The sequence below is a fragment of the Primulina huaijiensis genome, chromosome 8 (assembly GCF_012295235.1).
Source record: "Primulina huaijiensis isolate GDHJ02 chromosome 8, ASM1229523v2, whole genome shotgun sequence".
Taxonomy (NCBI): Eukaryota; Viridiplantae; Streptophyta; class Magnoliopsida; order Lamiales; family Gesneriaceae; genus Primulina; species Primulina huaijiensis.
Genome location: NC_133313.1, coordinates 442,962 through 469,203, shown reverse-complemented (window position 1 = coordinate 469,203; position 26,242 = coordinate 442,962). Strand labels below are relative to the sequence as shown.

Here is a 26,242-nt window from a genome sequence, read left to right as displayed (position 1 = left end):
GAGGTGGTAAGACGTGAACTCCATCAATACATACAAGCATTCATTCAACCGTTTTGTGGAATAAAAACAACGGTCAACCAACTTGTTTCTCTTTTTTTTATTTTTTTTAAAAATTTGTCACGGATTTCATTTTTCATTGGTAAATAGTTCTGAAAAGAAATACAAATAAATATCTAAAAACACCAATTATTAAGAAGTTTACTAGAAAATACACACCGAAAAATTTCATATCCCAAAAAGCTAAGGGTGTGAAATGTGAGAGTTTGTTTGTACAATGTTATTTTGTGATAAAAACAAAATTTTAGGATGTTTAAATAATTGTCTGCACTAACAACAAAGTAAAAGAAAATTGACCAATCAACTCGGCTCCCCTAGTCCCGGTTCGGTAACCCGGTTAAATTCTTGATGATGATACAAAAAACAAATAAACGGCGCCGTCTGTGGGAATCGAACCCACGACCACGTGGTTAAAAGCCACGCGCTCTACCAGCTGAGCTAAGACGGCATGTTTAATGCAGCGCGTCCTTATATTATTTATATATATAACTGAGCTCCCTTAAAAACAGGATTTGTGACCTTTCTGATTTCCTAATCCAGAGACTAATCTATACTAGTGTTCATTTGCATCAGTATTTATATTTTTGGAATAATTCTAACATGATAATTTTTTTTAATTTTCAAATTAATGATTTTTCATTAAGTGATAGCTAGTCATCTAGAAAATCATAATAGAGATAAATATGAATAAAAATTGTAGGTCTTTTGTGAGAAGATCCCACGAATCTTTATCTGTGAGACGAGTTAACCCTACCGATATTCACAATAAAAAATAATACTCTTAGCATAAAAAATAATATTTTTTCATGGATGACCCAAATAAAAGATCTGTCTCACAAAATACGATCCATGAGACCGTCTCACACAAGTTTTTGCCAAATAAAAATGCTTGGAATTTAAAAGATTTTTTAAAGTAGATAAAAATGTTTCAGAAATTCAATCTTTGATGTCAGACTTAGCAATTACCTCTTTTTTCCATGTAAAGAAGATGGCCATTGAGGTGGCTCATTATTTAGCAAAAATAATTTTGTTCTTTCCCTACACCATTTTATTGGGTGCCTGTTAATTTTTCGTCTTGATGGTTAATCTTGTAATGAACTATATTAATCTCTATCGATAAACGTTATAAGTAAGGGGAAGTTGGTGAAAAATCCTCAATCAAAACATTTCTTTGGGTTCACTCCCTACCCACAAAATTGTGGTACTATGTCATACAAATTGTGGTACACTTCATGTGGAAATGTGGTACACTTCATGTGGAAATGTGGTACTAAAAAAGTACCCAGGGACTGAACACAAAAAAAAACGACGGCTGAGAACTGAAGGCCAATTTCCCGTATAAGTAATTACCTGTCAAAGAAAGTATAGATCTTATGTATTCATACAAATATTAAAATATATTAAGAGTATTATATCTCGAGGCCTGAATCTTGGATTATTATTATACCAAAACACATAAAAAGATTATTCGAACGCGATGTGTGAATTATATTAATTTTTTTTATATAATTACATAATATTTTTTATATAAAAATCTAGAGGTAATATACATAGTTTAGATAGAGTAGATATTATATGTTTTTGTTAATTTTGAATTTATGCTTTTTAAAATAATTTTTATTAAAATTCAAAATTACATATAAACACAAAAAAGTATCTTCATAATTTAAAATATTTAAAAAGTAGATGAGATGTGATAGCTAAATGTGNAAATTTTGTCCAGTAAGATATTCTATTTCGATTTTAAACTTAGTGATGCTGAATATTGATGACATACCACATATATTAAATATTGTTAATGTGTAGTGCTAGACATTATCGACGACGTATTTGAAGTCATATTAAAACTCCAACGAATATTAATTAAAAGTGAAAATAAAGACACATTTATTTGAGTAAACAAAACTTTGATATTACAAGACCAAAAGTGAAAATATGCAAACTTATAGAATGAAATTTGTAATTTTCCCTCATAAACACAATTGATAATGGTTCCTATTTACCAACAGCTAGTAGAAATTACTGTAAATTATATGTCACTAAGCAATAGTAAACTAAATTATAATTATAAATATTCAAATATCTACATTTGACTCGATATATTTTGATAACATTGAATTTGTGAAATCTAGATAATTATGCATCAAATAGAAGAAAAAAAACTCAATATCAATCGAATCCACAGTAATACTAATCATATTTTCAATATATAAATAAACTATCCATTATGATCCTTTCTATAAAATATGAAATATCTATAAAATATGAAATATCAATCACACGAATGCAAAAAACTAGTAACTTAATCATTCTCCTTTCTATAAAATATATATTATTAAAACACAAAAAAAAAACTAGTAACTTAATTAATCATGCTACTTACTATAAAAATGTAATACACAGAAATCACATGATAAGATCTACGAATTTTCATTTGGCTATATAAGGGTATGCCTATAAATTGAAATGTCAGATAAATTGGAGAAGAAAATAACATTTATTAGAACATACATTAATTAGCAATGGTGGGAGAAGCTTTAGTGTCCATAATTTTGATAGTGTTAATGGGTTGGACTGTGGCTGAAAATGCGATTTTGCATGATTATGGTGATGCCTTGTCCAAAAGCGTGTTGTTTTTTGAGGGCCAAAGGTCGGGGAAATTACCCTCTAATCAGCGTTTGACATGGCGAAAAGATTCGGCTCTTCGTGATGGCCTTGACAAGGGCGTGAGTCTATTTCATTCTTTAACTCGCCATATTGTGTCTTAAAATTTCTGAAACTCTAATCTTAATTTGAAAAACTTTTTATGTCCGAATTGTTAAGATGCATTAATGCATGCAGGTGGACTTAACCGGAGGCTACTATGATGCCGGCGACAACGTAAAGTACAATTTCCCGATGGCATTCACTACTACAATGCTAGCATGGAGTGTAATTGAATATGGCACGTCGATGGGTCCCGACCTCAGCCATGCAAAGGAGGCCATCCGATGGTCCACCGAGTACTTCCTCAAATGCACCAGTGTACCCGGTGTCGTTTTCGCTGGGGTTGGGGACCCCAACGCCGATCATAATTGCTGGCAAAGGCCGGAAGACATGCAGACTCCTCGTACGGTATACGCGGTTAGTGAAAAGGCCCCTGGTTCCGAGGTGTCCGCTGAGATTGCAGCGTCATTGGCCGCGGCTTCGATGGTGTTCAAAGCTTCCGACCGAGGATACTCTAATTTGCTTCTGCAAAGGGCCACTAAGGTATAACAAGTTGTTTGGTGTCTGTGGTTTTTTGGGTAGGGTACGTTGGCCATGTGAGCTTAAAAAAATTAAAAAATTTTCATCAATAGACTGAAATTAATCGAATTGAAAAAAATAGTTAAGTCAATCGATTAACAAAAATGATTTTTATAAAAAACCGTCAAATACTGAAAACGAAATTATTTTTTTCAAATATATAATTTATACACTAAATTAATCAAGCATATAAAATAACTATATTTTTAAGTATGTTCATTCCTTACAATGACATCAAATCATATAGGTCAAAATTAAATATAAAGATGAGCCGGAAATATAGAAAGTAATAAATTCAAGCAATCCAATCTTTAAATTGATAAATTGGTTAGATCCATTAATATTTATTCGAAATTTTGTTATTAAGACCATGGGATATAGTTTTTATTTATATGCAACAATTTTAATTTGCTATATATGAACCATGCATGCAGGTATTTGAATTCGCAGACAAGTTTAGAGGATCATACAATTCTAGCATCGGGCGTGGAGTGTGCCCATTTTACTGTGATTACAATGGGTATCACGATGAGTTGGTGTGGGCTGCGGCTTGGCTACACAAAGCCACTGGAAATTCCCAGTATTGGAACTATATTTCTCAAAACATCCAATATTTGAGGAATGCCATGTTAGAATTCGGTTGGGACGCAAAACACGCCGGTATAAACGTACTAGTTTCCAAGGTGTATCTCTCTTCTGGCTACTTCTTTATTCTTTAATTCATGATAAGATTGATTGTTCTCATCTAGGAAATATCTATTGCAACATTCGTCATTTATGTTTACATCTTTGTGATTTCGGTCCTCTAGTCTTCTATCTATATTAATGTCATTGCTGGTTTCAATTACAATTTATGTAGTTCTCATATGATTAATGAAAATTTTCTAATCCATAGTTGTGTTGGATTGTCTTTAATTTGCAGTATGTTTTAAGCAACCCCAGCCTGGTAAAAACGACTCCTTTCCTTGCAAATGCTGACAACTTCGTGTGTGATGTATTGCCTGAATCGCCCATCAAAAGCTTTAAATATTCACCTGGTATTTTATTTTATTTTTCTCTTTTATGCATAAAGGGTTTCATAATAAAAGAGGATTCAATATAACTTGTATCTGTTAACATTGTTTTCATGGTCATTTTCATATCAGGTGGGCTAATGTTCAAACCAGGAGGTTGTAACATGCAGCACACAACTACTTTGTCATTTCTTACTCTAACATATGCTGGATATATACAAAATTCTAAAAGGATAATTCAATGCAAAAATGTGAGAATTAATTCAGAGAGGCTCATCCAATTCTCAAAATCACAGGTACCACAAGATATACATTTTTGAATATAAATGTGTACTATGCAATGTATATACATCTATATATATAGATTTTTGAATCTACCACTGACTTAATGTTTCGTATTCGAAAAAATATTACAGGTGGATTATATATTAGGGAGCAATCCCTCGAAAATGTCGCTAATGGTTGGATATGGGAAGAAATTTCCGCAGCATATACACCATAGGGGATCTTCATTACCTTCAATTGCCAAGCATCCAAAACTTATTGCTTGCAAAGAGGGAACACCCTATTATCAAACCAAGGAGCCAAACCCTAATTTGCTGATTGGAGCTGTGGTAGGGGGGCCGGATTTAACCGATTCGTTTTCTGATGATCGGAAAGACCCTGGAGAAACGGAGCCAACCACTTATGTCAATGCACCTCTAGTAGGGCTCTTGGCTTACTTCAAAGGAAAGAACTAGCTAGGGAACTTTACATAACCTTAAATTTTTCTAACACAATAATTTAATGTTTAGAGGATATAAAAATAATGCCATATTGTGATTTTAAAGATGAAATTGCTTTATCAGTCACAATATCTCTATTTTAATTAAATGTGGATCATATAGTTTGTGATAAATGAAGTTTTCAGTTGGGAATATTTTACTTATATTCAGTTCTTCAGTGCATGGGTCACGATACACATGGTTTGGGTTAGTCAAAAATGGTTGGTTTGATTATGTTAGCAAGTATGTTTTATTTTTTGTTTTCTTCTCTAAACTTCACCTATAAATACCCATTCATTCTTCATTCCAAAATAACACCAAAAATACAAAATTTTCTCATCTACAATCATAAGTGTAGAAGTGAGACAAATGATTTAGTGTAAAATTTCTTAAGGAATACTGTTTATCTTTGGAAGGAATATGATTAGTGGAGAGAAAGTAAGTGTTAAAATCAGAGTGTTCTGAGTGAAATACTTTTTGTAGGACCGAACGCTTGCCGTTTTTACCAAAAGCTATAGCTGGTGGTAATGGTGCAACTCAAATCTTTTAAACCGCACAGCAGCTCAAGCACCACGGTTCGATCGCTCTACCAAGCAGGCGACAATTATTGCACACAACAATCTCCCTCCCAATAATTGCACTCCTTGCAATCAATGGGAATCGAACCCGTGACCTTGGCTCTGATACCAATTGTAGGACCGCGCGCTTGCCGTTTTACCAAAAGCTATAGCTGGTGGTAATGGTGCAACTCAAATCTTTTAAACCGCACAGCAGCTCAAGCACCACGGTTCGATCGCTCTACCAAGCAGGGACAATTATTGCACCCAACACTTTCTATTCTCAATTCTCTTGTCTTCTTTGTTATTAATAAAGAAGTGGTCTTCTTGATGTTTAGAGTTGACGTAGCCCAATCTTGAGGTGAACCACTATAAATATTGGTGTTCATCTTATTCATTGTTTATATTACTTATGATGTTTCGCTGCGACGTTACCTCGTTTATTTATCTGATATCTCAACAACGATATCTATTTTTAATTTTTATATATATTACTAGTTGAATTACCATAATTTGTACCTTGTTGCATGCTCTATTTTTAGATAACTAATTTTAAAATCATATATTTTATTTTTATTAGGGAAAACAATTTTTTTGGTTTACTAAATTAAGATTATTTTTAGAATCAAATATTTTTTAGAATCATTTTTATTTTGATAATTAAATATTTATTTTTGCCCCAATTGAATTTCCTGACTCTATCCCTATTTTTCATTAAGAACTTGATAAATAATATTTTCTATCATCAATTTTTTTTCCTCTCTATCGAGGCGCATACAATCCAGTGCTCGTCCCTTCAAAAGAGAAATATGAGGAAATAAGAGAAACAATCATGTAACAACCTTTCACGTGCGATATAGCTAGGCAGCAGAAGCTGAAACATCATGCAAAAATGAATCTGATGCAAGCCGGAGGATCGAAACTGGCTATGGACAATGGACAAATCCAACATTCCTTTGACACTTAATATTTGGCGAAAGATCGCAAGAGCTCGAGCTAGAGGAAGCACAAAATTCGCTGATGTGATTTTGTCTCAACAAGAAGGTTTTGATAATGGAAATGATATTTTTAAACGACGTGTCATCTATATTATTATGATTGATGACTGAAAATCGTATTATATCTTAACAAGCATTATGTGATACCATCTAACAAGAGATTGAATATGATGGTTGACCTTAGTAGTATGTTGAAACTCCTTTGTCGTCGCAGTCAATCCTATAACTTTAATTGTCCCATTTGAACAGGGGCGGATCCAGGATTATATGTTTGGGGGGCCGGCTAAAAAAATTGCAGAGNGCCCCCTTGGGTCCAACAGTGAATCCGCCTCTGCATTTGAACATGGTTTACATTTATTATAATTGATATTTTAAAAGTGTATATTAATTCAACATATATACTAGAGTTTATGTGCAATTATCGTGCACATTATGTGCATGATAGTGCACGATATTTGCACATTGTGTGCATGGATTTTCTTTTATCGTGCACATTATGTGCATGATAGTGCACGAGATTTGCTAATATGTGTGCACGGATTTTTTTTTTTTAAAAAAATTTCTTTCACACGATTCTCAAGGGAAAATTACAATTTCAGTTCTATAAGTTGGTCTGTTTTTATATTTTAGTGTTGTAACTTGTCAATGTTTGATTTCATCTAATAACATGTTTGATTTCATCCAATAACTTGGATTTTTTGTTTTGATTTCTTTCGTCCGAAACCACTAAATTTATCCACTGTTGCTTATTTGGAACCGACCATCNTTTGGTTATTTTCTCCTTTTTTGTTTAAATTTATTTTGATATGTGTAATATAGGTTTTTCTGTTATATGAGCTACCTATGAGATCATCGATGTCAAATAAACATTTTCGATGAGATTAGTGACTTTTGGCCAGAAAAATGACCAAAACTAAACAAAAAAAAATCAATTTTGCTGGATTAAAACAAAACATTGACAAGTTACATGACTAAAATTTAAAACATGTCAATTTACAAGACTAAAATAATAATTTTTCATGTTGCTCAACTGGAGAATGTGCTGGAAATCCCAATAACTTTATGCCTTTAATATTCGGGAAAATAATTTTTTTGTTTCGCTACTATTTTCAATTTTGGATTTTAGTTCATTAGCTTTTCAATTTTTTTTATTATGGTGCAATAAGATTGAACATTTGTGATTTTGTCATTTATATTGTCAAATTTTAATTTCAATTTGATATCATTGATTTTTTTTTTTTCACAAATTTTTTTTTTGTATCAAAGTAGCAATGATGTGAGGTGAAATAACATTGACTTGAGCTAATTACATGACGCTTACATGTGTAGTGTTTGCAATTATTCAAATAAAAAATATTAAATTTGTGAAAAACTGAAAGATATATGATAAACTAAGACATAATTTTGACAACAAAAAGAACCAAAGTTACAAAGAGGAAAACATAAATACAAGAAATTGAAAGATACATATGACTAAAGTATAATTTTGACATCAATCTTGACTTGATGGCATATTGGCATGACCCCTCCAATTTAGGGAGGTAGACTAGGTTTAAATCCCCATCTCAACGTACCCAAAAAAAAAAAACACACATTGTATTGCTGTTAGAAAAGTTTAATATTTTAATTTCTTTGACATGGTTTGGCATAACTATTGTTTTTAATATTTTAAAAATTCCTAAGTCGACATTATGTAAGAAAATAAAGAAAAAAATATGACTAGGAAATTATTACATCTGAAACATTTTGTTTTAGGAATAATAAATGAACAATAATTTTTTTGGTAGGCTAGCTTTTCAAAGATTGGTTTTGGTTTACCTACTTTGATTTTTTCTAGTTCTCAGTTCAAATTTTCTAGAATGCTAACGCAGAATCAGAAAATGCTAATGTGTAACCGTAAAACACTGGCATTAAATAAAGAAAATGATAACAAAACCTCAGAAATTATAGACATATTAGATATCACATCAACTGTTGGACCAAAATAGTCGAAAATTAAAAATTAATTTATCAAAACAAAATTTTGAAAACTCAATGGATTTAAATCCTAATATTGGACAAAAAAATTTATTTTCTGCAAAATTAAATGATGATGTTTAGTTTATTGGAACTACACCATATTCTTTTTGTTTTAATAAATTTATTATTTAAATATAAATATAATCTTGTGGGGGCCACTAAGAAGAATGTTATTCTGACCTTATAGCTTTTGCTTCACCTCGCTTTCCCCACCTACCTTAACCCTAACCCTAATCTCTTTGTTTTCCTGTAGCTTTCTGAGATCTGTTCCTCACATTCCTCTTTGGGATCTGGAGTCTTGGAGATCGAATTACCCACTCATTTGATCTTGGCGGTATCTTTCAGACTCGTCTCCGTGTTCAATCATTTTTTTACCTTTGGGTTTTAATTTGCTTGATTATAGTCAATGTTTTGTGTGGATGTTTTTTTTTGCACCTTTGGTTGTATCTGTGTTTGAAAATAATGTCCTACAAAAATCGACACGAACAAAAATGGAGTGTATGAATCATATTTCTATTACCTGGATGATCATAAACATGGGTTGGATTCTTCTTTGTTTTTTTCTTGTTGATTTGTGACCACAAATTGCTCGGTTTTTCGTACAATTTGAGTTTTGATCTAGCATATACAACATTTTGAATTTGTAGATTTTATCCATATACAATAGACATGATTTGAAAGATTTATGGCAGCCCTAGTCAATAGAATTGAATGTAAATGGAGTTGTCTAGTTTTATGGGAAAAGTGTGCACCTTTAGCATTAAAATTATGGGTAATATATTGTTAAAGATTCTTGATCAGTTTAACTGTCAGCAAAGAGCAAGGTAGAGGTAGGCCAATGTACCGAGCAGGCACAAGCATCCACGTGCCGTTGTATGTATCGTTACATACATACTAACTTAAAGCTTTCGAATCTAGTCCATGTGGTTTAATTCCGTTCCCATTGAGCTTTTGCAACGGCTGAAAACCGTTTAGATTGATGAACATATAAGAGCGGTTTAAAATCGTTCATGCTATTTTAGTTGAAGTAGTTATAGCGAGTTTCACCATCTATTACCACCAGTCTTATTGAATATAGGAGCATGATCTATAAAAGCGCGCAGTTGCATGATTGCTTCAAAAAGTTTAGAAAAGCGCTTATATAAGTCACAGAAACCAGTTTTAATATCCATACATTAGCTTTTGGTTTTACAATTAATGAGTGACAATTTAGTATATTTCAGCTTTTTATGTGAGTACTTCTTCTGAAGTTTAATGATCTAGTTTGCCTTTATGTTTGAATTGTTTCAACTGTTTTGTATCTCGGCCAAAAGTGTTTCCATTAACTTTGATTGTTGACATTATTTAATTAAATGGTAATATGTATGTCTTATTTCAAAGTTTGCTTCATTTGATTCATGCATGGCAACACTTTTTAAGTGGCCACGAGGTTGTAATTGTGTTGTCATGGTTCTTGATGCATGACAAAGTTGGCTTCTCCTTGGCTTGGCATGATGCAGATGGTATTTCACACGTGCATAATGGTTGAATTCCTGATCAGTTGTGTGAGGGCACTTTATCAAGTTTGATATTTTTTTCCAAATTTTTAGGTAATAGAACAATGCCATACAGCAAAGTCATATTCGATTATTTGAAGTTCTTTTTTTTTGGGGGGGCAAGGCTTAGGCATTCAAACTGTTCTTTTGTTTCTTGTCATCTTAAATCAGGCATCTACAATATACAACGATGGCCTTGAAATCTTAAAAAAATTATATTAAATTTTCCGCGTGCGTTTTTTATTTGGATGTAAAGTTTTCAAGAACTTATTGGCATCGATATTTTCAAAATGTGTTTTAATTCAATGAATCTTTTTTAGTGGTTAAGTTCTTGCAATCCAAATACCCAAACTTAGGTTGCATGCACAGTCCCATGACATGCATCAGCTATTCTATCCTTCATAAGTGATGTGACTTCGTTCAAATGGATGAGCCGGGTAAGGAGCTCCAACGGGTCAAATCAATAATTTATAATGTTTGGGGAATTTGAGTGAAAGAATGGCTGTAACAATCACCTGCAAACAAGAAATGAACTCGTGAATGGGCGCCGGAGGAGTGTCCGACGTAGCCACTCCGATGCTTAAGTCAGCAGGTTGAAGATGAACACAAGCAATATTTGGGAGAAAATATGTATAATGCTTAAGAGTTCAAAGATTTCAGAATCAGTAAATGAGAAGGATACCTGCTATTTATAGGAGAAAATGGGGTAGGTACCTCGTTTCCCGCGCCTACCTACTAAATATGTCAAGTCGGCCGTCCATACCTCCTGATGACTTATATGACACGCCAAAGTCAAGTTGCTCTGACAAATAAGATTGTCCATATCAATATACTCAAGTGCATCACGCTTTTCGAGGTTCCCAGCTCCCTGGAGATTTATACAAGAGCTCGGGCGTCTGGTTGCCCGGGGAGTAGAGCCCGGGCTTGCACCGGCCCGGCTTCAGAAGAATCCATCATGCAAATTGACCCTAATTTGGGAATCCATTTAATATCCCGGGTCATCAATGACCCGGGTTCTTACCAGGGTATCACCAATAAGATATAATAATATTGTTACTGAAACTACACATGCCAAAATGTTTAGTTCTAAAAGGGAAATAGGCAGCGTGTTTGTTTGACATGTTGAAGAAGTAAATTTTGCTTGTCGACTGAGTCGAGATTACAAAATCAGCATTAATGTTTTCAGATATAGGATTATATTGTCATGCTGACTATTTGTTTTTCGATTTCTTGGTAGTCAAGGCTTATTTATGTGCTTATGTTTCCTGTTGCTTTGCCAGAAACTTTCCTTGGTTGATGAGAATATGATATAACGTGTTGGTTGATTTAAATTATCATAATGATCGTCCATTCGAACCTTGTTACTTTTATTAATCGAAAAATTCGCCATTTCATACGCTACTACCGCAAAAGGTTATACGTGCCTTATTCGTCTATTTTCGAGGTATAGTAAACCTTTTAGATGAGATATTCCTTGAAAAAGTTGCGATTTGTTGCTACAACATATAAAATTTATTTTTTGTAAACAAAAAAAAAAGAACTAGAAAAATGATACATTTGAAGATTTTCCGCAGTAAGTATTTGCATTGATCATGTTACAGCAACACCTTTTTATACTCCAAAGACAATTATTATTTCAATATTCAGTGTTTTCGATTAATTTGTCCACCAGTTTTCCGGAAATATTTTGTTCATTTATTCTATGTCCCAACTTGGTTTTTGCTTGTCAGTAATTTTGAGTTAGGTTTTCATTATCCAGTCCAATTCTATTATTATTATTATTATTATTATTATTATTATTATTAATCTTCTTAATAAATTGATCACTGGTGCCCAATATATATGTGGAATAGTCACACTGACACTTGTAATATTGTTCCCTTTCTATTGGCAGTACGTTCTCGAAATGGAACAAAGTCCAAGTGCCTCGGCAAAGAAGGTTTGGGAATCTGTCCATGCATATGCAGTCCAGTGCACCTCGTGCCTGAAGTGGAGGCTCTCCCCCTCGAAGGAAAAGTACGAGGAAATTAGAGAAACGATCGAGGAACATCCTTTCACATGTGATATAGCTAGGCAGTGGAAGCCTGAAATATCATGTGCAACCGAATCTGATGTCAAGCCATTGGATCAAAACTGGATATGGGCAATGGACAAGCCCAACATCCCTCGGACCCCTAAGGGCTGGCAACGCATTATAAGGGCTCGATCTGGAGGAGGCACCAAATTCGCTGATGTGTATGTTGATACGTCGTACTTTTGTTCTGACACAGACAAATTGATGATGGAAAACAAGATCTTTCTGAGTGGCGTGCTATCTAAATGTTTGATGTCTTATGTCTTGACAGGTATTATGTAGCGCCATCCAACAAGAGACTGCGTTCGATGGTGGAACTTGATCGGTAAGCTCCGTTCTTTAAATGCCAAAAAATAAATACAATGTACTATATATATCTAAAGTTTAAAACATCAATTTCAATGATCAATGTACTATTACAGGTATCTTGGTGTGCATCCACAATTTGAACAAGAGGGAGTCACCATATCCCAATTTTCTTTTAAATCCCCCGCACCATTTGAAGATAAAAATGTTGCGAAGAGGCGTCCCCGTTCTTCTTCTCGGGACATAAGTGGGACAGAATCGGCAGGTTGTATGATTTGCTATTGCTTAATTTTTGGAACAACTTTTTTAAACGTCTTAGTTTATCTCATCTTGGTGGATGGCCTTCTAAAATAATATTTAGTGAACATGGAATTAACCTTGATTAAGATGTTAGAAATTGAAACTCTTATACATGTTGCAGTGGAACGTGCTGCCCCAGAGCCAGTGGTCGACTCCCAAGCAGAGAGTTCGGGTAATTTTACAGTCTCTTCCCATTATTTGGCGTCGAATCCTAGTTCATGAGTGCAAAATATGTGCAAGAAAAGCTATAAATTATGGAAATTGAGATAAAATTTACCTCTTTGCATGGATTATTACATGCTTATTGAATAGTTGATAAAATAGTACTTTCTAAAAAATTACTTCATAATGAATTATGTTATGTTTCATTTTCTCTCTTGCAGCCAATCCCATGTTAGCAATGGTTCCATATGTGAATAAAGACTAAGAACCTGCTGGAGGAGATCGAGGCGGTAGGGGTTTAAAGAGTTCGTGAACTAATTTCCTAAACCGAAATCGTGTTCAAAACTTGTCTGTATTTTCTGTAATTTTCAGTTTATACTTGTATTTTCAAACACATATAGTGCTGGAATTTCATGTGCAAATTATGTGCATGATTGTTAGTGTAAGAAATTAAGGCTTTGCATATTATTTCGTTGCTTATATTTCATGTGCAATTGTCCTCTATAATTATTTTACACATTTGAAATGATAATTAGTTTTTTTTGCAGATATTAAATCTATACAACACTGATATAAAACACTATTTTCTTACAATCCATTGCACGAATTAGAATACTAGTATTTTGATTTAAAAATAAAAAATATATAAATTAAAGGCTTTTGAGCTTTAGACCACACCAATTTTTTCGTATCCTTATTCTTTTCTCTCGAATCGTTTTCTTTTTTCTAAATCGTTAATTGGCGAATTAGCAATGGATTTTCGAAAACGGTAGCGGTTTACGTAAACCTTGACTACAATTTTTTGTTTTTTTTTAAAAAAAGGTAATAATAGAATATCCCTTCAACTCTTTTATATTTTCTTTAAATATAATATAAGAAAAGGTAATAAAAGAATAATAAAAAGGAAAGAATAAACACGAGAAAGCTTTAACTCGAGAAACACAATAAAAGCCTCAAGTAAATTTCTCAAGATTCATGTACCATATCTATCTCTTATATTCTCAAATTTTCAATTTCAAAAAATTTTTTTTTTTTCTCTGTGGATTCCAGCCTTCCAGCTTTGGTTTTTCGTTCGTTTGGTAAGTTTTTTGTGATTTTCTTGTTTAGAACACTCAAGATATCTTGTTTTTGAATCTTTATAAGAATATATTGTATTTTTTAAATTATTTCATATAAATTGATTTTTTGTGTGTTATATTATTAGTAAATTTTAATAGTTGATTGTTGTAAGATTATAAAGTTCAAAAAGGAATTTGTAAATACATTTGCCAATATAATGATTTTCTGCGTTTGATGTTTGAAGCCTTCACTACATGAGATGTCACGGTAGATGAGATCCTACCTATATGGGCAATACCCTCACTTCATTTCAACAGGTAAGATCTTGGCACACATACAATTTCCAAAAAAAAAAGTGGGTCCTATATATGCATGGGCAAATCTTGGTCATCCATCCTATAATGGGGGCAATGCACACATGGGTAGGATGAAATAAACCAGATGTAACGAGCATTAACCGGAATTCTACGTCGATTTTGTTGTTCTTTTTCAAGTGTCTGAATAAATCTTATTGTTAGATCATATTTCTTAGTTTCAAAGTAATACGAACAAATTACATGAATTCGGTGTGCATGCATCAAGTAGTAAACCATAGAATAAGATCAACCGAATCAACAGTAATCATATATATTTTCAATCAATATACCTTTTATAATTGTGCTCCTTTCTATAAAAATATAATTTTGATCATACAAGTTAACAAAAACTTTTAACTTAATCATCCTCCTAGCTATAAATATGCAAAATATAGACATCACACGATAAGATTAATCGAATTAAGAATGATTAGATTTTCGATTAACTTTACATTTGCTGAAGTGAAGCGTCATCAATTTTCATTTGTCTATAACTGCAGGATAATTTATATGTGCAAGCAAAGCTATAAATTAAGGAAATTGAGATAAAATTTACCTCTTTGCATGCATAATTACAATTGCCTTCCAGGGACTTAATTTCCAATACTTCCACTGCCGCAAATAATCACGTCTTTCTCCAACTTAATTCCGGCTCCATTTCCAACAGGATCACCTGCTGTGCCTTCATACCGCTTGTTACATTCCTCAGGCATATTAACTTGTCATCACCACCACCTGCCGCCGCTTCCATGAATTCCAGTTCTTTCAAAGAAAATTGAAACAACCCTAAAAATAACCCATCTTTTTACATGCTTATTATTGAATAGTTGATAAAATAGTACTTTCTAAAAAATTACTTCATTAATGAATTATGTTATGTTTCATTTTCTCTCTTGCAGCCAACCCCATGTTAGCAATGGTTCCATATGTGAATAAAGACTAGGAAACTGCTGGAGGAGATCGAGGCGGTAGGGGTTTAAAGAGTTCGTGAACTAATTTCCTAAACCGAAATCGTGTTCATAACTTGTCTGTATTTTCTGTAATTTTCAGTTTATACTTGTATTATCAACCATATATATATAGTGCTGGAATTTCATGTGTAATTGTTGTGCACATTATGTGCATGATTGATTGATAGTGTAAGAAATTAGGGCCTTGCATATGATTTCATTGCTTATATTTCATGTGCAATTGTCCTCTATAATTATTTTACACATCTGAAGTGATAAATATTTTTTTCGCAGATATTAAATCTATACAACACGGATATAAAACATTATTTTCTTATAATCTAGTGCACGAATTCGAATACAAGTATTTTGATTTTAAAAAATAAAATAAAATAAAATAAAAAATAAAGGCTTTTGAGCTCTAGACAATACCGATTTTTCTTATAGCCTTATTCTTTTCTCATGAATCGTTTTCTTCTTTCTAAATCTTTTACCCATTGCCGTAAATGACGGTTCATTCGATACTACCTTTGTGGGCACTGCCCTGAATCATTCACATTTTGCCATGTGTCAATTGTTTTTAAAAAAAAATTTGACCAACCGCTCGAATCCAAACCATGATTGAAATACTTGTCACATGTCATCCATCGGCTGGTTCTAGGCAGGGCCCTTACCGCCAGCGTCGACCGACCCTATTTTTTCACACTACAAAAAAACCGTTCATTGGCGAATTAGCAACCGATTTTCGAAAACGGTCGCGGTTTATGTAAACCATAACTACATATTTTTTCTTTTTTTAAAAAAAGGTAATAATAGAATATCCCTTCAACACTTTTATTTTTTCTTTAAATATAATTTAAGGAAAGGCAATAAAAGAATAATAAAAGGAAAGAATAAACACGAGAAAGCTTTAACTCGAGAAACACAATAAAAGCCTTAAGTAAATTGCTCAAGATTCATGTACCATATCTATCTCTTATATTCTCAAAATTTCAATTTCAAAATATATATTTTTTTTACTCTGGATTCCAGCCTTCCAGCATTGGGTTTTCGTTAGCTCGGTAAGTTTTATGAGATTTTCTTGTTTAGAACACTCAAGATATCTTGTTTTTGAATTTTGATAAGAATATATTGTATTTTTTAAATTATTTTATATAATTTGATTTTTTTTTGTGTGTGATACTATTAGTAAATTTTAATAGTTGATTGTTGTAAGATTATAAAGTTCAAAAAGGAATTTGTAAATACATCTGCCAATATAATGAACATGATTATTTTCTGAGTTGATGTTCGAAGCCTTTACTACGCGAGATGTAACGAGCATTAACCGGAATTCTAAGTCGATTTTGTTGTTTTTTGTAAGTGTCTGAATAAATCTTATTGTTAGATCATATTTCTTATTTTCAATGTAATACGAACAAATTACATGAATTTGGTGTGCATGCATCAAGTAGCAAACGATAGAATAAGATCAACCGAATCAACAGTATTAATCATATATATTTTCAATCAATATACCTTTTATAATTATGCTTCTTTCTATAAAAATATAATTTTGATCATACAAGTTAACAAAAACTTTTAACTTAATCATGCTCTTAGCTATAAATGTGTATAATATAGACATCACACGATAAGATTAATTGAATTAAGAAATGATTAGATTCTCGATTAACATAACATTTGCTGAATATAAACGTCATCAAATTTTCATTTTTCTATAACTGTAGGTTTATAAACAGAAATGTTGAAAAAATTAAATTGAGAAGAACTTGCTAAAATATCAGCATGGGAGCAAGAGCAGGTGCGGGTGTAAGGATAATATTAATATTGATAGTGTTAACAGGTGCGTCGGTGGCTGAAAATGCGGTTCGGCATGATTATGGTGATGCCTTGTCTAAGAGTGTGTTGTTTTTTGAGGGTCAAAGGTCGGGGAAATTACCCTCTAATCAGCGTTTGACATGGCGAAGAGATTCGGCTCTTCGTGACGGCAGTGACAAAGGCGTAAGTGTGATTTCATATATATATATGGTCAATTTAATCGTCTTATATGTCATATTTTATGTTCAAATTCCTCCAACTCGTCAAAACGAGATTATAGTACTATAACTTTGTTGTTTTATTTCGCCAGAGTGCTGACCTAGATCCGAACACATTAGCAATTAATGTTCGATGTCTTATCATATATATATGCATGGTGTGCTAAGCCAGTAATATCCGACCCCAAGTTAGCACTCTAACGAAATAAGAGTAAAAAATAAAAAAGCCTCAACATATTGTGTGTGTGTGTGTGTGTGTGTGTGTGTGTGTGTGTGTGTGTGTGTGTGTGTGTGTGTGTATATATATATATATATATAAACACACACTAATTACATGACTATTTAGATTATAAATACCTAAAATAGGTCAATTTACCAGACATATTTGAGTTTTTAAATTTTTTTAAGAAAAACATTTCAAATGGATATATATTTGTTTTCCCCCATAACAGAACCAAATATATATTTCAATATTCAATATGTTTTTTAAATACTCATTTTCTAATGGCAAACACCATAAACATGACCGAACAAATTAGCCAAATCATTTCTGAAACTCTAATTGTTTTTGTTTTTTTTAAATACCTTTTCTGTTCGAATTCTTAAGTTGCATTGCATGCAGGTGGACTTAACCGGAGGCTACTATGACGCCGGTGACAACGTAAAGTTCAACTTCCCGATGGCATTCACTACTACAATGCTAGCATGGAGTGTAATTGAATATGGCAGGTCGATGGGTCCCGACCTAGGCCATGCAATGGAGGCCATCCGGTGGTCCACCGATTACTTCCTCAAATGTACCAGTGTACCCGGTGTCGTTTTCGTTGGGGTTGGGGACCCCAATGCCGATCATAATTGCTGGCAAAGGCCGGAAGACATGCAGACTCCTCGCACGGTTTATGAGGTTAGCGAAAAGGCGCCTGGCTCCGAGGTGTCTGCAGAGATTGCAGCAGCGTTGGCGGCGGCTTCGATGGTGTTCAAAGCTTCTGGCCACGGAAGATACTCTAATTTGCTCCTGCAAAGGGCCACAAAGGTATAACTAGTTTTCTGGTGTCATTGGGTACGTGTGATCGATAGGGTTCCATGGAGCTAAATTTATGAGAGAAATTTTTTTATTAGAATAAATTTAATCGAAGAAAAAAATAGTAATTTTGATAAATTAACGTAAATATTTTTATAAAAAAAAATGCCAGATAATCAAAATATATATTTTTTACAAATGCATAATTGGCATAATAAAAGAATCCCAAAAATAATGTAATTATATTTTTTAATCTCATTCATGAGAATGACTTGTGTGAAAATCAATGTAAAAATTTTCAAAAAGATGAACCTGAATTTTACAAAATAAAATCCTAATGATTGAATATATAAATTAAATTGGTTGGAAACACTTTAATATTAATTCGAAATTCTGCTATTAAAGACCATGGGACAATATTTTTATTTATATGAATCAATTTTGCTATGCACCATGCAGGTATTTGAATTCGCAGACAAATTTAGAGGATCATACAATTCTAGTATCGGGTCGGGAGTGTGCCCATTTTACTGCGATTACAATGGATATCAAGATGAGTTGGTGTGGGCTGCAGCTTGGCTGCACAAAGCTACTGGAAATTCTCAGTACTGGAACTATGTTTCTCAAAACATCCAATATTTGACGAATGCCATGTTAGAATTCGGTTGGGACGCGAAACATGCCGGCATAAACGTACTCGTTTCCAAGGTATAATATCTCTCTTTGGCCATATTTGACCTACTTTATTCTTGAAGAGATTGATCGTTCTCTCCTTTGGAAAATTGCAACATTCTTCTTATATGTTTGATCATCTATGTCATAAAAAAAGGATATTTGTCTCATATCTTTGAATGTTTTCAAGTTTAATTTAGTCCATTTTCATGGGTATTCCTAAGAAAAAATGACTGAAAAAGAAGACAAGTGCACGTGAATACTCCTCTAAATGAAAAAAAGGGACTAAAATTAGCTTTAAAACACTAAAATTATAACAACAACAAAAACGAGAAGACAAAGATTGCATGCTAACACTGAATTTTGACTGCTTAAATAATAACTAAAATCATAATGACGTCAATATACGTTACCAAAATTGCAATTTTTTTCTTCTCTCCCGCTGGATTGATTAGTATATATGTTTTCATCAACCCTGATGATTAATGGAAATTTTCCAATCCATGATTGTCTTGTATTGTCTTTTGCAGTATGTTTTAAATAACCCGGGCTTGGTTAACATGACTCCTTTCCTCTCATATGCCGACAACTTCGTGTGTGATGTATTGCCTGAATCACCAATCAAAAGCTTCAAGTATTCACCTGGTATATATGTTTTTCTCTTTTTTGCAAAGCAAATTTTGCAAGAATTCTTTCACAGTTTCAATATCTTGAAGAAGCTATGATGTTATTTTCATGGTCATTTTCATGTCAGGTGGGCTAATGTACAAACCAGGAGATTGCAACATGCAGCACACAACTACTTTGTCATTTCTTACTCTAACATATGCTAGATATATACAAAGTTCTAAAAGGATAATTCAATGCAAAAATGTGAGAATTTATTCAGAGAGGCTCATCCAATTCTCAAAATCACAGGTACCAAGATATACATTTTTGGATATAAATGTGTACTATGCAATGTATATACATCTATATACATAGATTTTGGATCTACCACTTACTTAATGTGTCGTATTCGAAAAAATATTACAGGTGGATTATATATTAGGGAGCAATCCCTCGAAAATGTCGCTAATGGTTGGATATGGGAAGAAATTTCCGCAGCATATACACCATAGGGGATCTTCATTACCTTCAATTGCCAAGCATCCAAAACTTATTGCTTGCAAAGAGGGAACACCCTATTATCAAACCAAGGAGCCAAACCCTAATTTTCTGATTGGAGCTGTGGTAGGAGGGCCGGACTTATCCGATTCGTTTTCTGATGATCGGAAAGACCCTGGAGAAACGGAGCCAACCACTTATGTCAATGCACCTCTAGTAGGGCTCTTGGCCTACTTCAAAGGAAAGAAATAGACAACTTAATACAATAATTTAAAGTTTATAGGATATAAAGATAACGCCATATTTTGTTTTTAATGAAGAAATTGGTAAATAAGATTTTCGATCTGTCAATATTTAAATTCTATTCAGATAATGTTCGATCGACTCTATCTGATTATATATTTTTATAACTGAAAAGTCTTTATCATAGACAAATTCAGTATTAGGTACCTTTTTATTCTCGTTATACGTTTCATTCTTTTTGGAGCATCACCATAAACTACGATGGTAAATGGTAGATTGCTTTACCAATAATCCATGGAATATCAAGAAAATCACGATCGACAAGACTTATGGGGGAGCTCTAAAATTCAGATTAATTTCATTTTTCGCTATAAAGATGTATATCGAAAATCCAATTCAATTCAATTTTATCATATTTTATTCCACAAATGGTATCGCCATTTCCATAGCTCGATCTCACAAAAAAATCAATCTAAGATTTCATGTGTCTCAATTTAATTTTTTAAAAAAAAAGGCACTAGTGGTTCTATGATACTTGTAAAATTGTTTTTTCCCTCATTAGAAAATATATATCTCCGCCCCTAATTTCTAGAGACTAACGAGTGGTATTAGACCTACTTATTCTATGATATTTGTAAAGTATTTAAATTGGCACTTCGGCAAATAGAATTCACATTCTATGTTTTTAAGGGAAGACTTTAAAACAAAATTAAATTGCTTATGCGAAATAAATATGGTATAAATAATAAACTATATCAAATTTGTGAAAGAAATATGTAATAAACTAAATTAAATTAGATAGTACTTGACCAATCACCAACATATATATAATAGGTCTCTTATGAAAAGGTGTCACGGATTTATATATGTCTTCGTCTCCAACTCTTAAATATACAAGTCTTATTAATACCAGGCATTTGAAGAATTAATTAGTTTTAATATACAACTACAAGATAGAAAAGAATAAAATTCACATAAAAAATGTAAAATCACAAATTGGCGAATTAAACTGAGGAATTAACTACAGAGGTTCTCGACCAAAATACATTTTCTATTAAGTAACAGTAGTGACTTTCCTTCCTCCATATTATTCTTGCAGGCGATCGGTTTCCTCCTGTACCACAAAAATTAATTTCGTAAATAATTCAAGAAAATAAATGTTAACAATAAGAAAGCTATTAGGTAACGAATTAGTGACTCCAATTAATTTTGTGACCTATAAACATGTTAAAAAGATCATCTTTTTGTCGATAAGAATTAGTGAAAATTAATTGTATACGTTTGCTTCTATAAGATTTTTGTGTTCTATGTTATCAAAATTTCAATCTTATTAATATATTTTTCAATTTTGTTTTTACAGTTTTAGTAATTTTGTATTGAAAGCGCTAGTGTGACACTGCACACATCAAAAAATTCACAAATATACAAGACCAAGAATGAAATTTTCCCAAAAAGTTATCTCCATGATGAAAAAATTCATTATTAAATTTGAAATTTCAGGAACGGATTTACGTTTTATTTATTGGATATATAAGGGTTTTTTTAAGGTGAACTTACTTGTGCGATAAAAGTCACTCCAACTTGAATTTCACCACGATAAGTTTGATCGGAAGAAACAACTCTATACTTTTGAGGAGGAAGTTGAGCCATCCCATTCTCCACACCGATTCCAAATAGTTCCTTCAAATTGATGCTACATTTTTCATTATTTTGACAAATTAGTACTTCGGATATAATATAAATTATTATGGTTCGAGACAGAAGAGGAGTACGTAGTAGACGAATAATTCGTTCTGAACGAATGAAAAATACAATTAATGCCCTCGAATTAATATTTTTTGGGTCAAAATAGCTGAAATTATAATGTGTGTGTATTGTCAGTGACTCGATTTCAAAGCAGGTATATCATAATCCTACCAAAATTAATACATAATATACTATATAAAGTGTATAAAATTATGATTAACATATATACTTAATGTATGAATATGGCTTTACGTGGTTTGACCAACAAAGTTGTCTTGGGTGAAAGTGTGCTTGTCCATAATTTTGAGAATGAGTTTATGGTGTTCATCCCCTTTGATCGGATATTCTACTCGGAATTTAAACTTTTCATTCCACACTGGATCGCTTCCTTGACCTGCATATATGTATCGCATTTACGTTATGTATCCGATACAAGGCATCCACATTGATCAGTGTTGTAACACACACGGCCTCATAAAAAAAAAACGTGAGATCCACATTCCACATACATATAATATCTAACATATTCATTCTTCCACGTTTATTTTAACATTAACATTCATTATTTATGGGTCTCACTGTCCAATCATCCATCTTTATTCTTATTTTACATTAAATAATTATATTTACAATTTTATTTACATGATTTAAATGATTAATAATTAAAATAAATAAATAATATTATTTTTAAATATATTTATTACTTAAAATTATTTCAACTATTTTTAAATGATAATCATGAAATCATTGGTTTGATATTTTGATGGGTTTCGTCACATTCATAGTTGAAAAACAAAATTTAAATATTTCAAATAATATTATTATTTTATTAAAATATAATTAAAATTTTAAATAAATTGTTTTTTAAATTACCCTTTAGAAAATGCACAAAAAAATTGCAACCTTGGATTTTAATAAACTTATTTTTAAAAAAAATTTAAAAAAGGTGGGAGAAGGTAGGCCTACCACCCACCTTTTTGGGCGTCGCATACCATTGAACACATGGTCTATGACACATACTCACATTGGTTTGAACACTACATTGATGTTGAAAACATATTAGTTTGTAGACATGTCAAAACGGGCTGGTGAGGTGGGCCAGCCCATCACCCGTCGCAACCCGCCATTAGGCAGGGCGGGGCGGGCCAACCCGTCATTTTCGCGGGCCTCTAAATAGCCAACCCAGCCCAACCTACCTTGGACTGCGGGCTATGCGGTCCGACCCGCTTATTTTTAACCCGCTTATTTTTTAAAAAAAAATACTAAAAAATATCGCAATAAACATAGAAAAAAATATATTTCAGTCAAATAATTTTATAAAATACTTAAAAACATTGAAATAAGAAATTAAGAAAGTATCAACATAATACATAAAAAGTAATGTGTTTAAACCAAACATGAAGATTGAGACATGGAAGAGAACAGAAAGTCGAGGAAAGAGACGGTTGTAAATTTTAGAAAATATTATGTGTTCAACAATATACATAATTATCAAACCTCCGCCGAGTCCACAAAATTTCACTACAACTCGTCGGACTTCAAACGAAACCGTTCTTGGGTTCACAAACAACTGTTAGACTTAAAAATTATTTTAAGATTCATGAATAAAATTTACAGAAATTTCTTCCCTTTAAGATTAATGAATAAAATTTACAGAGATTCAGATTTTACCAGAGTGAGTTATGGAGGCGAGAGCAAGGAGAAAAATAAGAAAAAAATAAGATAAGAGAGTGATGGAGGCGCATTAGACTTATTTCAATGTTTATATAAAACTTAAAACTTAAAAATATAAAAATATATAAAATTCTATCCTAATTTGGCGGGCCAACCCGCCCCCGTTTGGGCTCGACCCATCTTGGCCCGCAACCCAAACAGACTCATCTCATTTGGCCCGCCTCCAAACGGGCTGCTATTTTATCAACCCAACCCGCTCAATTTTTATAGCGGGGCGGGCCGACCCGACGGACCTGACCCAATTTGACAAATCTATTGGTTTGAACATCAATGGAGATGATCTAACATCTGCCTACGATAGGTTATGGGAGCAAAAATCCAAGTCCGATTACAGTTCTTGTTAACCATTGGTTACGGTTTCGATTAGATCCTTATTTTTTATTTTTAATTTTAAAATAATGAATAAATTTGATGCATGACTATCGAAAAATAAAAAGAAAATGAAATACGTACAAGTATCTAACCTCTCAAACACATACAACCGTAAGCTTGAAACTTAGAAGCTTTCCCTCCACCAGTTTGGCTCTTTTGCTCCTGATTTTTGTATTGAATCAAAACGTATGGATCTGTCTTACCTGCAAATAATGATGAAAATTGAATGATTCTCACAAGGATCACTTGGTTCGTGTGATAAGATAATAAAAGACGTATAATGTAAGGACAATATATTGAAAAATATGGATAACAGAGAGAAGAAGGATGTATAACTCAAATTATCGTAAAACTAGAATCAAATATTTTATTAAATAAGGTTATGGAAACAACGGATGAATTTCTTCGCACGAAACGATGTCATTGTTGTTATGGATTCGATACATGATAATTAATATATGGCATACCTAAGAATTCTGTGTTCTTGAGACCACGAGCTTGCAGAAGAGTGACCTCCATTATTCCAATCGTCATCTTTACAAGTTTCTTAATTTCCTTGTAATATGAAGAAAAATATATTTGGATGATGAATATTAATATTATGCTGTATTTATGGAGAGGTTTATGTATATGTATGTATGCATATATCTATATAAAGACACAGAGAGAGAAGAAATTAATGTAGACAGAATTAAATAAGGTTTAATGAGATGTTGACCGTTTTACGTGAGAAAGAGATGATGCTTTGATTTTTAGTGATAAATAATATTTATATTTGTACAAATTCATGAATATTTATCATATATATACTGTATTATTAGGCAAGATATCACTTTAGTAACCAACTCTGGTGTACAAATATATATATATATGGGAAAAGAGAATTGGAGTATTTATACACCATAATTAGTGTATGCTACTTTTATTTCCTTTGAAAAAACATAACAAAATAAAAAAAAATCAAACATGATATTAAATTGAGAAAAATACTATAATTATACTATATACTACAATTTAATCAGTTTTCATATGATGTCCATCCACCGTGTTCACGTCTATATTCACCGCTGAGCTGTCACTTATCTAATAGATGTATAACTTTGATATGCTTCATCACATCCATTAAGTGAGTATCACTTCAGTGGTGAGTATAGAGACGTACACGGTTGATGGACAACATATCAAAAATTATAAATTAATATATAGATATAGGTGTATCAGAAGAAGGGAAAAAAAGTGGCTAGTGTATATAATTATAGAACAATTACAAATTTTGGACCAGAAATATAAACCGGAAAATATACATGATTAAAATTGTATTTTCCGATAATTATTTTTAAACCATTACCCTATTTTTGTAAGAGTTACGGCTTCACGTTACACTAGCAGCCATTGACCATAATATTAATTTAGAACCAAAACATATTTAATATTAATGATTACGTTATATTTTACATTATTGCTTCCTAATCTCACAACTTTTCTTGAATGGCGTGCCTATGTAATAAATAAACAAAACCCTATATTAATCAAAGGATTCACATTTGACATCACATGGATTTGGTAGATTTAGTTAATTGTGTTCCCAATTTCAACACGACTCTTGAACAAGTTATTATTCTTCCAAGGCATCGACTTTGAACTTAGAGAAGTCCATTTTACATTTTATGCCTTGGAAACTAAGTTTTCAAGAAAGTGTGGAAAATAATTGTTGTATAATGTAAGAAGTCGTGTCTAATGTTTCATTAAATATTTTTTTATTATGAAACGTGTGTGCGATAAGATGTACTAGTCTTGATAGTAGCACACCAATGAAATTTAATATGTGAACCTAATATTACTTGTACAAAAACAATTTAGAGAAGTATCTAAC

At 32.4% G+C, this 26,242-nt stretch overlaps 3 protein-coding genes, 1 non-coding gene and 1 pseudogene across 6 annotated transcripts; 3 read left to right on the top strand and 2 right to left on the bottom strand.

Moving 5' to 3' along the window:
• Nucleotides 1–432: 432 nt before the first annotated feature.
• On the bottom strand, nt 433–505 carry TRNAK-UUU (transfer RNA lysine (anticodon UUU)). Its single transcript has one exon. It is a non-coding gene; the product is annotated as a tRNA-Lys (tRNA).
• Nucleotides 506–2,579: 2,074 nt separating this feature from the next.
• On the top strand, nt 2,580–5,163 carry LOC140983497 (endoglucanase 8-like). 2 transcript variants are annotated; one of them, XM_073450572.1, is made up of 6 exons: nt 2,580–2,783; nt 2,899–3,306; nt 3,777–4,016; nt 4,238–4,379; nt 4,488–4,651; nt 4,772–5,163. In XM_073450572.1, exons 1-6 carry the CDS (start codon nt 2,580–2,582, stop codon nt 5,093–5,095), a joined length of 1,482 nt encoding a protein of 493 aa, XP_073306673.1. In that variant the 3' UTR covers nt 5,096–5,163. The 2 variants fall into 2 exon arrangements, with proteins under 2 accessions (XP_073306673.1, XP_073306674.1); XM_073450573.1 differs by having other exon boundaries at nt 3,777–4,025; nt 4,265–4,379.
• A 3,692-nt stretch (nt 5,164–8,855) lies between these two features.
• Nucleotides 8,856–15,478, top strand: LOC140981996 (methyl-CpG-binding domain-containing protein 2-like). 2 transcript variants are annotated; one of them, XM_073448408.1, is made up of 6 exons: nt 8,856–9,027; nt 12,123–12,463; nt 12,574–12,627; nt 12,725–12,873; nt 13,030–13,080; nt 15,385–15,478. In XM_073448408.1, the coding sequence occupies exons 2-6, from the start codon at nt 12,135–12,137 to the stop codon at nt 15,426–15,428; spliced, it is 627 nt and encodes a 208-aa protein (XP_073304509.1). In that variant the 5' UTR covers nt 8,856–9,027; nt 12,123–12,134; the 3' UTR covers nt 15,429–15,478. The 2 variants fall into 2 exon arrangements, with proteins under 2 accessions (XP_073304509.1, XP_073304508.1); XM_073448407.1 differs by lacking the exon at nt 15,385–15,478 and adding an exon at nt 13,292–13,517.
• A 1,712-nt stretch (nt 15,479–17,190) lies between these two features.
• On the top strand, nt 17,191–20,526 carry LOC140983413 (endoglucanase 8-like; annotated as a pseudogene).
• Nucleotides 20,527–21,376: 850 nt separating this feature from the next.
• Nucleotides 21,377–24,973, bottom strand: LOC140983557 (16 kDa phloem protein 1). Its single transcript, XM_073450647.1, has 5 exons — nt 24,837–24,973; nt 24,462–24,572; nt 22,516–22,657; nt 22,075–22,210; nt 21,377–21,631 (listed from the first exon to the last, which is right to left on the bottom strand). Exons 1-5 carry the CDS (start codon nt 24,901–24,903, stop codon nt 21,605–21,607), a joined length of 483 nt encoding a protein of 160 aa, XP_073306748.1. The 5' UTR covers nt 24,904–24,973; the 3' UTR covers nt 21,377–21,604.
• Nucleotides 24,974–26,242: the final 1,269 nt, after the last annotated feature.